Source organism: Schistocerca nitens, chromosome 2 (assembly GCF_023898315.1).
Source record: "Schistocerca nitens isolate TAMUIC-IGC-003100 chromosome 2, iqSchNite1.1, whole genome shotgun sequence".
In the NCBI taxonomy this organism is placed as follows: domain Eukaryota; kingdom Metazoa; phylum Arthropoda; class Insecta; order Orthoptera; family Acrididae; genus Schistocerca; species Schistocerca nitens.
Genome location: NC_064615.1, coordinates 26,505,039 through 26,521,724, shown reverse-complemented (window position 1 = coordinate 26,521,724; position 16,686 = coordinate 26,505,039). Strand labels below are relative to the sequence as shown.

At 47.0% G+C, this 16,686-nt stretch overlaps 1 protein-coding gene across 1 annotated transcript in view; it reads left to right on the top strand.

Moving 5' to 3' along the window:
• LOC126234245 (uncharacterized) overlaps positions 1 to 16,686 on the top strand; it is a 167,384-nt gene that overhangs the window by 116,131 nt on the left and 34,567 nt on the right. Inside the window, exons 3-4 of the mRNA XM_049942938.1 lie at positions 4,170 to 4,344; positions 15,231 to 15,422. Coding sequence (XP_049798895.1) covers positions 4,170 to 4,344; positions 15,231 to 15,422 — 367 coding nt within the window. The remainder of the gene's footprint in view (positions 1 to 4,169; positions 4,345 to 15,230; positions 15,423 to 16,686) is intronic.

The window sequence follows — 16,686 nt, the reverse complement described above, 5'->3', positions numbered from 1 at the left end:
TGATTTGTTCTGACATCCTGGAAAACACTGAAAGTGATCCCACCTTCTTACAAAATGTTATTACTTGCGATGAATCGTGGTTTTTTACTTACGATCCCGAAACTAAACGCCAATCGATGCATTGGAAAACTCATGGTTCTCCATGACAAAAAAAAGCACGAATGTCAAAATCGAAATTCAAGGCAATGATGATTGTTTTTTTTTTTACATCAAAGGGATTGTGCACATTGATTGGGTACCAGAGGGACAAACAGTGAATCAGCATTACTACATTAGCGTCCTGGCTACCCTACGTGAGCGAGTACGGAGAAAACGGAACGATTTGTGGAGAAAAAAGTCATGGATCCTTCACCAAGACAATGCCCCAGCTCACAGTGCGTTGTCAGTGAAGACGTTTTTGGCAAAACACAACATTCCCATCTTAGATCATCCACCCTACTCACCTGATTTGGCCCCCTGTGACTTTTTTCTTTTCCCTAAAGTCAAGTCAGCTTTGAAAGGAACGAGATTTGAGACTGTTGAAGCAGTAAAAGAAAAAGCGACGGAAGTAATGTATGGACTTACCGAAAATGATCTGCAGCATTGCTATGAACAGTGGAAAATTCGTATGGAGCGGTGTAGAGACCGAGGAGGAGAGTACATTGAAGGAGATAACATGAAATTGTAAATAATTGTAAATAAATGTTTTTTCCAGCATCAGTCCGGTTTTTTTCTAGCCGCACCTTGTATTGTGCGACCTGCTTTAGACACACAGGAGGGAAGATTTTATGACCGCGATAAATGAATAAATAATTGAATAGTAATACATCCTCTGTAAGGTTTGACTAGGCAGGAGCTGTTGCGGAGGAATCATAATATATTCCAAGTTCATGTATATCATCCACGTAGAGGGTGAATCACCTGACATTTGCACCGCAAGTACTGTGAAAACTGAAAATGTTACTGATGTGCGGTTTTCACAGAATGGATTGATAGGCAGGGACTCGTATTGTTAGCCAATCAACAGATTGTAATAATACTTGGAAAGCATATTTTTAGTGCAAAGATACACTTTTTAAATGGAACAAATCCCATTGACATTAACAAACTAAATATAGGGTTAATTAGAATGCCAGTGGTGTTTGTTCCAGGGTTCTAGTGCGAGTCATTTTTGATGAATTCCCATACTGACGCCCGTACAGTATCTGCAGCAGTACACACTAAGGAACAACGCAAGGGTACAGATTAGTTATGTGGATTCTGACCAATAACGAGACAAACAGGTTGTATTCAAAATGACCACCGGCAGCGCCAATACTCGCTTCCAGTCTTGTATGTACTGACTGCTGCACATGTACTAAAATGACAGTGAAGATGTCGAAGCAGGTTGCAGTAATACGTCATTGAATATCGTCTGGTGCAGTTGGTACGTCCTTGCAGACATCGTCTTTCAGGTTTTCCCCAGAAAAAAAGTGTTATGTATGAGGCGGAACTATAGGCCTCATGAAAAAAAAGGGTGACCCGGCTGAGTCACGCAATTTGACTGTTAGTCTGATCACGAGGTGTGGTCATTAATTGCACGCGTTGATCACGTAGGCTGACTTGAGGATCAAAGAACTATACTTGAGGGGATGTACCTGGAACATCTTAGGTGATTAGACAGTTAGTAGACAGGAATACAATTAAATACTTAGCTTTAATTCAGCATCAGCGATGAACGTCGATCTTGACTTTGTACAATAATATTTACAAGTGCAGCTATAGACTGAACTGCGAATACTTCTTTATAATTCTGATTGCTTCACCCATATAGTTCAATTGTCAATGCATAAACTGTATGTGGCGCCTGGCTAGGTCGTAGCTACTGCCTTAGCTGAAGGCTATGCTAACTAGCGTCTCTGCAAATGAGATCTCTGAAGCTATAACAAGTGAACCATTCCTATAAAAGTCGGCGGTAGAAATAGGCAGTGCGCTAGCTTGTCTCGTAAGACCAGCCGAGAGTGGAGCGCTCAGTCTGCTGGCGTCGACAGTGGCGACTCGCGGGTCCGATGTGTACTGACGGACCGCGGCCGATTTGAAGCCTACAACCGAGCAAGTGTGGTGCCTTGCGGTGGCACCACAAAAAGTCTACAGGCGTCAAATCCGGGGGACAGGCCAGCCAAGATACAGGTACTCCGTGTCCAGTTCAACGATTTGGACACAATTCGTGAAGATATGCTGTTATACTTCATGCACTATGGGCTGGGCAACCATCAAGTTGCTACTACAGGTCTCTCGCAATCTGCAGAATAAAGTCTACTAGCATCCGTGGAAGATGGTCTGTTAGGACGCTGCGACACTTGTGCCTGTTCAGGGTTCCGACTATAATAAACGGGCCTGTGAGCTGATGGTTCACTATCCCACACCACACCTTTACACTTCATGGACTCTGACGTTCCACCTGTCGAAGCCAACAGGGGTTGTTAACAGACCAATAGTGTATATTTCGGCGCTTTACGTGGCCATGATTGGTAAATGTGGCTTCATTGCTTAACAAGATACATGACACAGCTGGAGTATCCGGTCTTAATGTCCACACCGTGAGCATGTCGGCTTTTTCTGCATTGGTAAATTCCATCGTCCACTCACAACCTACTTGGCTCAAATGACTCTGAGCACTATGGGACTTAACTTCTGAAGTCATCAGTCCCCTAGAACTTAGAACTACTTTAACCTAACTAACCTAAGGACATCACACACGTCCATGCCCGAGGCAGGATCCGAACCTGCGACCGTAGCGGTCGTGCGGTTCCAGGCTGAAGCGCCTAGAACCGCTCGGCCACACCGGCTGGCATGGAAACGAACTTTTGCAAAGCATCCTCAGTGTGTGGACCTGAAGAGGGCAGAAGATAAAAACCTGGCAGATGCATCGACAGACGAACCGTGTTGCCCGATATGCTACCTAGCAGTGGAGGAACTGAGTAAATAATGCGTCGTAGAGGACATAGTTCGCATTCATGAGGCGTGTCAGTCGATTATTGCAGTTGCTAAATCATACAGAAATTCAGTATATGCCTTTTACTGGTTATATAGGTAGGATCCCATCGTAAAGTTTACGTTGTTCACAACACAGGGAATCACTAATCTGTCAATCCATTTCATAATGATTGACCCTCCGATTTTGAGCTCCTGTTCTCGTTTCATCGCACAACAAACATCGATGTGTCTTGCCTTGCCGGAATCATGGATATGTTTACTTTTATTTGTTGTATGAATATTAATTTTAGTCGAAAAGGAGACGACATACAAAGTAATATTTAAGAGAAAGTGTGATTTTTCCGAACGTTTTTTTGGCGAGTGGTAAGTTTGAAGAGCCACTTCGGCCGGCACAACCTACTGCTTGGCCTGTCACACACTAACTGACCAGCAAGTCGCAGTGAGCTAAAGGAACACGTAAGCATAGTGTAAGCAACCACGCAGGCTGAACAGCACGAACAAGTGTCGGTGTGGGAACTTTTTAAAATACGATATCTCGTAAGCGACTCGCACTACAATCCTGCAACAAACACCACTAGCATTCTAAGTTACCCTACTTTTAATTTATTAATGTCCGTAGACATTGTTCCACATAAAAAGTGTATGTTTGCATAAAAAATACATTTCTAAGTATTATTACAATATGTTTATTGGCTAACAATACGAGCTCCTATCAATCCATTCTGTAAAAACAACGCCGGCCGCGGTGGTCTAGCGGTTCTGGCGCTGCAGTCCGGAACCGCGGGACTGCTACGGTCGCAGGTTCGAATCCTGCCTCGGGCGTGGGTGTGTGTGATGTCCTTAGGTTAGTTAGGTTTAAGTAGTTCTAAGTTCTAGGGGACTTATGACCTAAGATGTTGAGTCCCATAGTGCTCAGAGCCATGTTTTGTAAAAACAACACATCATAGCACTTTCTATCACCGCAAAATTTGCGCTGCAAATTTTAAGTGATTCACACTATATTCGTCCTGATAGCGCCGAGATTGGAAAAGATGTTATATTTGAATGTGTTATTGTACTATTAGCATGTTCTGAGCACAGTGTTCCGTTATTTTGATAACCTCTTTACTGTTCTGTGGATCCCCAAGCAACTGTGCAGTAAAGCTGGGATCTGCCCTAATTACTGCCTTTTAACTTCTTGGCGTGACGTGAGGTGTGCCTCACTTGTGCTGCAGTGGACGGGCTGGCGCGCAAGCTGACCAACCTGACAGACCGCCCGATAGACATCTCCCGGCTGGCGGAGGGCTACTGGCAGCGCATGCACAAGCCGCAGCGGCTGCTCGGACTGCCCGCGCTCGATCCCCTCCGGATGGACACCATGCCGCTCAACTTCGACAGCGACATGGCCAAGTAAGACTCTCTAACTTTTTCTCCCGGCCTCACTGCAGTCGGTAAGAGCGTACCTTCCACTCTGGAATATATTTTGCCGGCCGCTGTGGCCGAGCGGTTCTAGGCGCTTCAGTCTGGAACCGCGCGACCGCTACGGTCGCAGGTTCGGATCCTGCCTCGGGCATGGATGTGTGTGATGTCCTTAGGTTAGTTAGGTTTAAGTAGTTCTAAGTTCTAGGGGACTGATGACCTCAGATGTTAAGTCCCATAGTGCTCAGAGCCATTTGAACCAAACCATTAGATTGTTAATCAAAATATCCACGGGTGTACTGCCGGTCTACAGTGTCCAACGGGCACAATATTTCGGCGACCATACATGTCGCCATCATCAGGTGAACTGACGGACTGAGCTCCTGTGAACGTGCCGGCACGGAGATCCGTACACTATGGCTGCTCAGGGGGAAATGGGTTTGGTCGCGGCGGCGGCCGATTTAAATACCCTCCGCCCACGGCGCGCTCACTCCGCCGTCCGCGCCCCGCGCCACGGTCGCGCGGTGGAACAGATTGCGACGGCGTCTGAGATGACGTCAGTGTGATGGCTCTGTCCGCCGTGGTCGTCACAACTATACATTTGCTCGATTTACTCTTGATTAACCCAATCGCTGGTTCCCAAGCCTTGCTAAGATTATAGCCACAGTCACGGTTTATGAGGTCGTCATTGGTGCGAATTTCGATGGCCTCTCTAACAACGCTGTCCCAGTATCTCGACGTCTGTACCAGAATCCTCGTGCGTTCATACTCCATAGCGTGATTTTCAGACAAACAATGTTCAGCGACCGCCGACTTGCTCGGATACATCAGTCGAGTGTGCCTCTGGTGTTCACGGCATCGATCATCGACGGTACGCATCGTCTGACCAATATACGACTTGCCACATTGACACGGAATCTGGTACACGCCGGCCTTCCTCAAACCGAGGTCATCTTTGGCGCTCCCCACCAGTGCACGAGTTTTATTCGGAGGACAAAACACAGTTCCGACCCGGTGTTTCTTCAAAATGCGGGCGATTTTCCCCGAGAGTGCGCCTGTATATGGGATAAACGCAGTGCCTACCTCCTCCCTCGTGATTTCATCCATCTCCACAGGTTGCGCTGTAGTGGTAATAATAATAAAATATACTCTTAGCAAGGCTTGGGAACCAGCGATTGGGTTAATGAAGAGTAAATCGAGCAAATGAATAGTTGTGACGACCACGGCGGACAGAGCCATCACACCGACGTCATCTCAGACGCCGTCGCAATCTGTTCCACCGCGCGGCCGTGGCGCGGGGCGCGGACGGCGGAGTGAGCGCGCCGCGGGCGGAGGGTATTTAAATCGGCCGCCGCCGCGACCGAACCCATTTCCCCCTGAGCAGCCATGGTGTACGGATCTCCGTGCCGGCACGTTCACAGGAGCTCAGTCCGTCAGTTCACCTGATGATGGCGACATGTATGATCGCCGAAATATTGTGCCCGTTGGACACTGTAGACCGGAAGTACACCCGTGGATATTTTGATTATCAAATACGCCGGGATAAACTCAAGAATCACATTAGATTGTTGTTGTAAATCATTTGAACCACTTTGAATTCGGAATAGATTTTAGTCTTTTAGTTCTTCAACAAAGGGTTACTCGTAAGTACTTCTGAAGCGTCAAAAGACGATGGCGCGAAAATTACAAGACATAAACAAAAGTCCCATATCGCTAGATAGAGCATCCCTCCAAATTTCGATTCGTGATAGAAGCTGTGGCATAGTTGCAGAGCGTATCACTATGTGGCAGGTGTGACAGGAAATGGAGACAATGCATCCACTGCGTGCTGTCACAGCAAAACAAGTTCCCGACTGCAGATACGCAATCCAATGAAAATATTTACAAAATGGACTACGTTGCATTTTCCAGGAGCAGAGACGCCAATAAATTACATGCACGTATCGATCTGTGTAGTGTCACAAACAATGCCCACAATGAGAACTGACTTCAAAACTTGCCCTATCCAGAGATACTTACGGGTAATTCTGTACATTTCATACAACCAGTTGTTGTCGACCACATCGTCTGTATTTGACAACGACGTATGGACAATGCACTAGTTGAACATGACATTGACTTCACTCTCTCACACATCAAATAGAAATACACTAAGATACACTAGTAATTCATGTCAAATAATTAAATTAAAAGTAGGCATCGTCCCTGAACTATGAGCAAGCGTTTCTAGAGGTTTTCTCTGGTTGTAAGGCAAATGCTGCAGCTGGAAAACCCGTTCCAAAAGTTTCCAGTTGGCACTTTCTTCTGACCCACTACCACCTCACCTGCTTCTTATTGTTGTTGTGGTCTTCAGCCTAAAGAATGGTTGATGTAACTCTCCGTGCTAGTCTATCCTATGCGAGCCTCTTCATCTCTGCGTAACAACTGCCGCTTACATCCGTCGGAATCTGCTTGCTGTATTCAGGCCTCGTTTCCCTCTACAATTTTTATCCACAACACTTATCTTCAATACCAGTTTCATTATTCCTTGATAAATTGAGATGCGTCCTTTCATACGATCCATTCTTTTTGTCAGTCTTGTCGTAAATTTATTTTCACTCCAGACAGATTTAGTACAACCTCGTTAGATCTGATTTAAACAACTGATCTTCAGCATTCTTCTGTAACACCGTACATCAAAAGCTTCTTTATTCTTCTTGTTTGAACTGCTTGGTCTGTCGTATATATTTCACTTACGCACACTGATCAGCGAGAACATTATGACCACCGACCTACTGTCGATATAAACCCGTTCAGGCGATAGCAGCGTCATCTGACAAGGAATAACTGCTAGTTACACACACGCAAAGTGCATGTAATATCTCTGGTACCGCGCGCCGCGGAATTTGAATCCGCGCCAGACGTCATGGACGTCGAAGACCCCTTGTCGGGGAATGAAGACTCCTACGCCATCTGTTGATGTTCTGTTAAGTCTGTACATTGTGCTGCCCCCTGCATCGGATATATTTCAACTGTAACTGTAAAATGGACGTGTGAGAATAAAGGTGTGTGTGAGCAGAAGTTTTACTGTGTCCTTGATTTCACTAGTGTGTAGCAACATTTTGGTGCCGAAACCCTGGAGAACATGACGAGATAGAGTGCTACTACACATTAAAGAGGACTCGACGCCGGCGGAGAAGGTTTTGAGCGACTTCAATCTCAAAATCCGGTCACGTCACGCCACGTTCAGCTCACACAGATAAGTTGCGGCATTGCTCTGAAACTGTAGCAAAGGACACTGCGGGGCGATTGATTTGTATATGATGTTACTTGGTGCATGTTTGTTGGTGGCAGAGCAATAGAGGGCAGTTGGTGTATTATTTGCAAAGCACAAAGGGGACTTGCTAAAGTATTGGTAGACTGCAGCGCCATCTGTTAGCAACAGCGACCACTAGTAAAGGTCGCGGAAGTTGAAAACTGCACGGCCGCGCCATCTCTTGAGAACTACAAACATCACTAGGGGGCTGCTAACGGTGCACACTCCAGGACAGCGCCATCCCTTAGCGATAGCATCCAACTGACGGGGGTGTCTTGACCTTGAACGCACTCTCGCGACAGAAAGCAAAACCACCAACTCACCATGGCAGAAGCAGTAGCTACGAACTTGGGGAGGCTGCGCCGGAAGCGGACGACCTTGCGATCGAATGCGACGCGTTTCGTCAGCCAAATAAACGCCTTCGATGGTTCTACAGCTGCAGAAGAAGTAGAACACTTCCAGGAACGCCTACAGGAAACATTAGAAGAGTTGACCCGACTCAACGATACAATACAGGACTTGCTGGATGACTATGAATACGAAGCCGACACGGAAGCTTGTGAGGAATATACTGATAAATGCAAATGGGCCCTCCGAAAGGCGAAAGGCCTTCTAGGAGGAGCGCGCTCAGGAGACAGAAACGCGACGTCAGCGGCTCAACAACACGCCTGTATGGACATAAAATTGCCTACTATCAAACTGCACGCATTCTCAGGGGATATAGAAGCTTGGCCTCGATTTTGGGAGCAATTCACAGCTTCTATAGACGAGAATCCGATGGTGTCAACAATGAACAAGCATGTATTCCTCCGTGGTTACCTTGATGGGGAACCTAAGGACTTGGTCGATGGGATTGCTGTTACAGCTGATACATATGAGCAGACTAAGCAAATTTTGAAATCCAAATATGGGGATAGGAACAGAATTATCCAAAGTCACCTGGATTTATTGGAGAATCTTAACACTTCGACTTCAGGCAGTCGAGAGGCTCTCAATTCCACCTACATTGAGTGCCATAACAGCATCCAAGCACTACGAGCACTAGGAGAAAATGTGGACTCTTATGGGAGAGTGCTTTCACCCAAACTTCTTCGAGTCTTTTCTGAAGAAATTTGCAAAAATTGGCTTGTTCATGCCTGAAGGCAAAAGATTGAAGAAGGGAACCTCACCAACCTTATGGAGTTCTTAAATGAAGAGGTGGAAGGAGCTATCAACACACGCAAAATTCGTGGAGATACTGTACCACACGAAAATTACGTACCAACAGCATCTGCCTTCCGTGTAAAGGTTAAAATGAAGAGGGCTGTGGTAGAAGAAGTGCGGCATGGCAGAGACAGTAAAATACGGTGCATCATCCTCTGCCAGCCAGATGGTATGAAGATCTGTCGACCGGACCAGCTGGTCATCCCCCTCGAGATGGACCAGGGTGGGGAGGATGTCGGGGAATGAAGACTCCTATGCCATCTGTTAATGTTCTGTTAAGTCTGTACATTGTGCTGCCCTCTGCAGCGGATATATTTCAACTGTAACTGTAAAAAGGACGTGTGAGAATAAAGGTGTGTGTGAGCAGAAGTTTTACTGTGTCCTTGATTTCACTAGTGTGTAGCAACACCCCTAGAGGTGTCTGCACCATCGCGCCGTAAGCTGTGGCGGCGCGCGCCTCCTGGCCCGCTTTTAGTGTGAGGGCGCCACAGTGGAACACGTCGTCCCAGCAGCCAATAGCGGCGCCCCCGACAGAGTACTTAAGCATCAGCCTCTCCCTCAGCCATAGAAGTCTGTAGGCTGTAGAGCAGCGTACTAAGCTGCTGCCAGCTTAAACACCTCAGCCAGTCAGTCTAATATCACTTTGCGCTAGATTGCTTACTTCCTGGTTCATGTACAAGGGCGCCACAGTGGAACACGTCGTCCCAGCGGCCAATAGCGGCGCCCCCGACGGAGTACTTAAGCATCGGCCTCTCCCTCAGCCATAAAAGTCTGTAGGCTGTAGAGCAGCGTACTAAGCTGCTGCCAGCTTAAACACCTCAGCCAGTCAGTCTAATATCACTTTGCGCTAGACTGCTTACTTCCTGGTTCGTGTACGAGTGGATGTGTTTGTTTCCTTGTGACTCTGTTGTTCGGTCTTGTTGTACTCATTCTGTCCTTCGTTGGTCGTGTCCGTCCTCTGCCGTTGTGTTGTTGTTCGCGGGCCTCTCCGCGGGTCCCGCCGCGCTTTCCGTCATTGCAACCCCGCGACCGTCCTGGTCGCAGTTACAACGATATCAGTGAGTGTGCTGTCTGTGTGTAGAATGGGGAAGGCACGCGGTCTATCTTAGTGTGAACCAGGCACACTGCAATGGTCCAGAGGCTCAACACACGAAGTTTGGAACCTGCACGGTTTGTAGAGCGTTCGAGGAGTGCTGTGTTTTATGTCTTCTACATGTGGCGAAACATAGGTGAAACTACATACAGACGCCATGGGGTTGGGCGGCCACCTCTCATTAAAGATGTAGGCTAGCCAGAAACGTAAAAGAAGACAGGCGGCTAATGTGGCGGAACTAAAATTAGACTTTCGCGGTGGGCAGAGTACATGTGTGTCTGAACACACAGTGCACCGAACATTCAGAACGATCAGCCACTGCAGCCGACGACCTATGCACGTGCCAATGTTAACACCATGACATCCGCAACTACGACTAAAATGGGTACGTGACCAACGGTATTGGATGTCTGCACAGGGGCAGAGCATTGCATGGTCTCATGAATCCCGATACCTCTTTCCTCATGCCAGTGGGAGGGCGCTAATCTGTCGTCTTCCAGGGGAACAGTTCCTTGACCCCTGTACTGCGGGACGAAGACAAGCTGGCGGCGGCTCCATTATGTTCTGGGGAACATTCACGTGAGCGCCCATGGATCCAGTATAGTTCGTGCAAAGCACAATGACCGCCGAGGAATATCGTACATTGGTTGCAGACCACGCACACGGCTTCAATGTCGATCATATTTCCCAACGGCAGTGGCATTTTTCAACAAGATAATGCGCCATGTCACAAGGCCAGGAGTGTAATGGAGTGGTTCGATGAATACAGTACCGATTTCCAGTTGATGTGCTGACCCCCCAACTCGCCAGATCTGAACCCGATGAAACACATCTGGGATGTGATTGAACAGGGCTTCAGAGTTCATCGCCCATCTCCGTGGAATTTATGGGACTATGGTGACTTGTGTGTGTGGATGTGATGCCAGCTTCCTCCAGCGGCCTGCCAAGGCCTCATTGCTTCCATGCTATGATGCATCGCCGCCGTTATGCGTGCCAAAGGTGGACAAACCGGCTATTAGGAAGGTGGACATTATGTTCTGGCTGATCAGCGTACAAGGCTACAAACAAAACACATGCTGTCAGAAAAGACTTACTAATATTTAAATTTATAATGGATGTTGACAAATTTATTTATTTCAGTAACGCTTTTTTTGTATTTCCAGCCTGCATTTTGTTTCCTCTCTGTTTCAGTCATTATCACGTATTTAACTGCCCAAATAACAACAAAAATCTACTACTTTCACCTTCTCATTTCCTAACCTAATTTCCTGAGCATCACCTCACTTAATTCGACTACTTTCCATTCTCTCTTTCCAAGCATTAATCCCGACATTGCGGGGTCTGCTGTTATGGTTACATGGATGTGGCATATTAATTTTAAGGGGTGGCCGTATGCCCTTCCTGTCACCACCCCATACCCCTGGGATGGAATCAGTGTACCCCAGTGGTCTGTTCTAGTGTAAGCGAACGTTTTTCAGATATCTGCGAGTCATGTAATGGAACGTAGGGCTCCAGCCCAGTATTCACCTAGTGCGATGTGGAAAATCGCCTAAAAACCACAAACAGGCTGCCCAGCACACCGGCCCCAGTCGTTAGTCTGCCGAGCGGATTCGATCCGGGGTCAGTGCGCCTACCCGACTCCAGGAAGCTGTGCGTTAGTGCTCTCGGCTATCCTGGCGGGTAATTTGACTACTTTCCATTATCCTGGTTTTACTTTTGTTGACGTACATGTTACAACCTCTTTTCAAGAAACCATCAATTCCATTCAGCTGCACTCCCAAGTCCTTTGCCACATCTCACAGAGTCACAGTGTCACTGGAAGATCTCTCTGAAACTTTAATGCTCTTTCCAAATTTCTCCTTGGTTTCCTTCACAGCTTGCTAAGTGTACAGACTAAATAACATGGGGGATATATTGCAAACGCTTGTCACTTCCTTTTCAATGTCTGCTTCACTTTCACATTCGTGGCCTGGCACTTGGCTGCAAAAAGCCCTCCTCCACAGTATGGCAGAGCTCTAACAGCCCATTCTACCGTTAGGGCTGGAGTAGGAAGAGTATATATAAAGAAAGAACTTTCAACTTCCTCGTACATTTACTTTCAGAAATTCTGTAGCCGCCAGAAAAATTAGTTAATAACATAGGTAACTGGGCTGTGACAGTACTAGCACCGCCTGCATTGTTGCCAGCTGTCCGTCTGATACTCCTAAGACGTCATCCATAACGTCATGTATTGTTGCTAGATTTCTCTACCTCCCCCACTCATCTGACAAAGATCAATTGCCCTATACATGTTGTTTCAAAAGTGATGGTGAATATTCAGAGATATGACAAGTATGATCATTCGAAACAAGAAAGTCAAGTAAACAAGGACTCTAAAATGCATACCTTATGAGCTATGAGCAATTCTTGATATTAGATACTGCGAAACAAATCTCTTCTACTGCAAGCTCTGTGCTTTCCATATTTTGGGAAGTGGTAGTATGGACCTAAACAAGAAAAAATGTCCAGTAAACATGTGCCCTAAAACGCATACCTTAAAAGTTATAACCATGTGATCATGTTCGCTACTTTGAAACACAACTCTTGGAATGAACAAGTACTCATAACTTTTAAGGTACGCATTGTAGAGCACATATTTACTGCTCCATACTACCATTTCCCAAAACATGGAAAGCAAAGAGCTTACAGTAGAAGAGATTTGTTTCACACTATCAAAGATCAAGAATTGCTCATAGCTCTTAAGGTATGAGTTTTGGAAACCACGTTTACTTGACTTTTTTTCAAAATGGTTCAAATGGCTCTGAGCACTATGGGACTCAACATCTTAGGTCATAAGTCCCCTAGAACTTAGAACTACTTAAACCTAACTAACCTAAGGACATCACACACACCCATGCCCGAGGCAGGATTCGAACCTGCGACCGTAGCAGTCCCTCGGTTCCGGACTGCAGCGCCAGAACCGCTAGACCACCGCGGCCGGCTGACTTTTTTTGTTTCGAATGATCATTCCTGTCATATACCTGAATATTCACCATTACTTGTGAAACAACCTGTATATACAATCGTGGGAAATTCAAAAACTGGCGGGAACTACAAGATATCCGGGGATTTACCCCACTCTTATGATGTTACTGTGAAAGTAGGGTGCTCGTCCTATGTGTAAACTGCTGAGAATCTAAAAAATCAAAGTTGGACAAGTATCCTATTGTTTAAACCCCAAGATGGCATACCTGGTGATACTGGCACAGCCTTACAACAGTAGAATCCAAGGTGGTGGGGTTGTTGCGTTCTAGCATGGCCTGTATGGTTGCCAGATGGCTTATCCTAAGTATAGAATGCAAGATGGTGTACCTGGTGGATACTGGAACAGCCTGCATGGTTGTCAAAAGTTCTATGTTTGAAATCCTATCCTGGCCATAAATTCAAAAAATCCTTCGGTTATCTATAAAATTACAGTTCTCTTGCCTCAACTTTAAAAGCAGAGCAGCCTGCGTATTTAAATGTCTCCCACTCCTCTGAAATCACATTTTAAACAACTCTCACCTTCCAAAGTGTGGGCTCGCGGTTTCAGGCCCTGACCCAGCTGGCTTCCGGGGGTCGTTATCCAGCCCCATGATCGACAACTGTTCAATGTACGCCTGGACGACAGGGTGGTTTCGCGTCACTGCAACCAACTGTGTCCTCGTTTCCTCGAGCGGCCGCAGCCCAAAATGGCGGCTCCTCTCTCTCTCCCATCACCGGCCCCTTCCTAGGGGTCTATGTTGATGCCCCCTCCTCAGTTGGTGGATGATCTTCCTGGAGATAGCCAGCAGATGCCGGATGCTAGTCCCGTGCCGCCTCCTCCAGACCCGGGGCAGCTCCAGGACCTTCCCCTGAACCCACTTCCGGGCCCTCTTCGGCGCCGCCTCAGTTGGACGATGGGGACGTCCCCATGCCTGTTGCCCAGCCCGACGTCGCCTCGCAACCGCCACTGCTTCGGCGCTCCAGCCGCCTCGTGCGGAAGGTGGCGCCCGACTCTCTGGTGGCCGGGTTTCACCGCCTCCTTCAGGAGGACTTAGCTACAGATCAACCTACGGCACCGGGTTATATTGGTACTTTTCAAAGGGGGGAGGTATGTTATGCCAGAGCAAGGTAGACCCTGAGGGCCGGCAACCCATATTACACCACAGAGGACTGGATTGTCTATGTCCAAGGCGTACCAAAAGCACCATGGTAAACACTGGCAATTTACATACAAGATAATGGAAACAGACATTCAGAGCACTACTTCCTGCAGGGGGAGCTCGAGCCACCGCCTGCAGGAAGTATCACTACGCCAAAACCTGATTGGCTGGAGACAGCTATTTAGGGGCTAGAACCAGCCCTGAAGATCAGTTCACTCCGGATGCCGACCTCGTGGACTTGGACTGCTGAAGATTACGTCTTTGTCTCTGAATTGGACTTTTACTAGTGTGTGTGTGTTGCCACGAACCTTTGTGGAAAATTAGCAGTGAACTTTTGTTTGCCTCAATTGGGAGACTTTTACTGGCATCGTCATTGTTACCTTTCCTTTGTTGTTCAGTCATCAACCTTGTAAATTTACAGAAATAAAGAACACAACCGAAGCCGGCCTCAGTGGCCGAGCGGTTCTGGGCGCTACAGTCTGGAACCGCGCGACCACTACGGTCGCAGGTTCGAATCCTGCCTCGGGCATGGATGTGTGTGATGTCCTTAGGTTAGTTAGGTTTAAGTAGTTCTAAGTTCTAGGGGACTGATGACCTCGGAAGTTAAGTCCCATAGTGCTCAGGGCCATTTGAGCCATTTTTGAACAACACACCCTAAGTTTGAAACTTAAGACTGGACTTGTCCTAAGTTGAAAACTAAGTGCTGTGGAGTAGGAACAGGAGAGGAACAACTCTCTTTATTTGAATAAGCACCCTGGAGTGTCCCTGCGTAGCAGAGAGGTTCCGACAGCAGTCCGTGTACATCACAAAGTTCGCAAGCTTCCACGCCGACCAAGGAGGTCAGCTGTCTCAAGCTTACAGCTGTGAGGCTGTCATAGAGGCGGGAAAACTCTGAAGAGTTTGAGTTTGCCAGTAGTTTTTGAGTTTGTCACTATTTTATATGTTGGGAAAATGGCCTATATCAGAGAGGTGACGGAGGCGAAGAAATACTCCAAAAATTCAGTGCCAAAAGTGTCACAACCCGCTACTAACACATCAAACTTTCAGTTTGAGGCTGTATGCTGTAGAACTCATGACCCGCCAGACATCGGGTGCTGTTTGTGTGACTAGGCTGGTTTTGCAGGGTGAGAGGTGAGGCCTGGAACGTGACGGTGCTCGGCATCTCGGGCATGCGCGCTCGCCAGCTTCGGCTGCGGCCTCTGTCCTCCAGGGTGGACTTCGAGCTGCTCTTCCCGTCGGTCTCGGCCACCGGCAACTACCGCATGAATGGCACCTTCGCCAACTCGATCCACGCCTTCGGCGAGGGGCCCTTCAAGTAAGTCGCCAGTCGAGAACACGAAAATCCTCAGGTGTGATGAACGGCAAGAATGCATTATGTCTTGTACATTATACCGAATAGGTTCCTTTCAGATTACGCTGATACAATAGCTCCCTACTTAGCAATCATATACAACTGCTCGCTCACCGATAGATCTGTACCTACAGATTCGAAAATTGCGCAGGTCGCACCAGTGTTTAAGAAGGGTAGTAGGAGTAATCCATCTAACTACAGACCTGTATCATTGACGTCGGTTTTGGAGCATATACTGTATTCAAACATTATGAATCACCTCGAAGGGAACGATCTATTGATACGTAATCAGCATGGTTTCAGAAAACATCGTTCTTGTGCAACGCAGCTAGTTCTTTATTCGCACGAAGTAATGGCCGCTGTCGACAGGGGATCTCAAGTTGATTCCGTATTTCTAGATTTCCGGAAAGCTTTTGACACCGTTCCTCACAAGCGACTCCTAATCAAGCTGCGGGCCTATGGGGTATCGTCTCAGTTGTGCGACTGGATTCGTGATTTCCTGTCAGGAAGGTCGCAGTTCGTAGTAATAGACGGCAAATCATCGAGTAAAACTGAAGTGATATCAGGTGTTCCCCAGAGAAGCGTCCTGGGACCTCTGCTGTTCCTGATCTATATAAATGAGCTGGGTGAAAATCTGAGCAGTTCTCTTATGTTGTTCGCAGATGATGCTGTAATTTACCGTCTAGTAAGGTCATCCGAAAACCAGTATCAGTTGCAAAGCGATTTACAAAAGATTTCTGTATGGTGCGGCAGGTGGCAGTTGACGCTAAATAACGAAAAGTGTGAGGTGATCCACACGAGTTCCAAAAGAAATCCGTTGGAATTCGATTACTCGATAAATAGTACAATTCTCAAGGCTGTCAATTCAACTAAGTACCTGGGTGTTAAAATTATGAACAACTTCAGTTGGAAAGACCACATAGATAATATTGTGGGGAAGGCGATCCAAAGGTTGCGTTTCATTGGCAGGACACTTAGAAGATGCAACAAGTCCACTAAAGAGAGAGCTTACACTACACTCGATCGTCCTCTGTTAGAATATTGCTGCGCGGTGTGGGATCCTTACCAGGTGGGATTGACGGAGGACATCGAAAGAGTGCAAAAAAGGGCAGCTCGTTTTGTATTATCACGTAATAGGGGAGAAAGTGTGGCAGATATGATACGCGAGTTGGGATGGAAGTCATTAAAGCAATAACGTTTTTCGTCGCGGCGAGATCTATTTACGAAA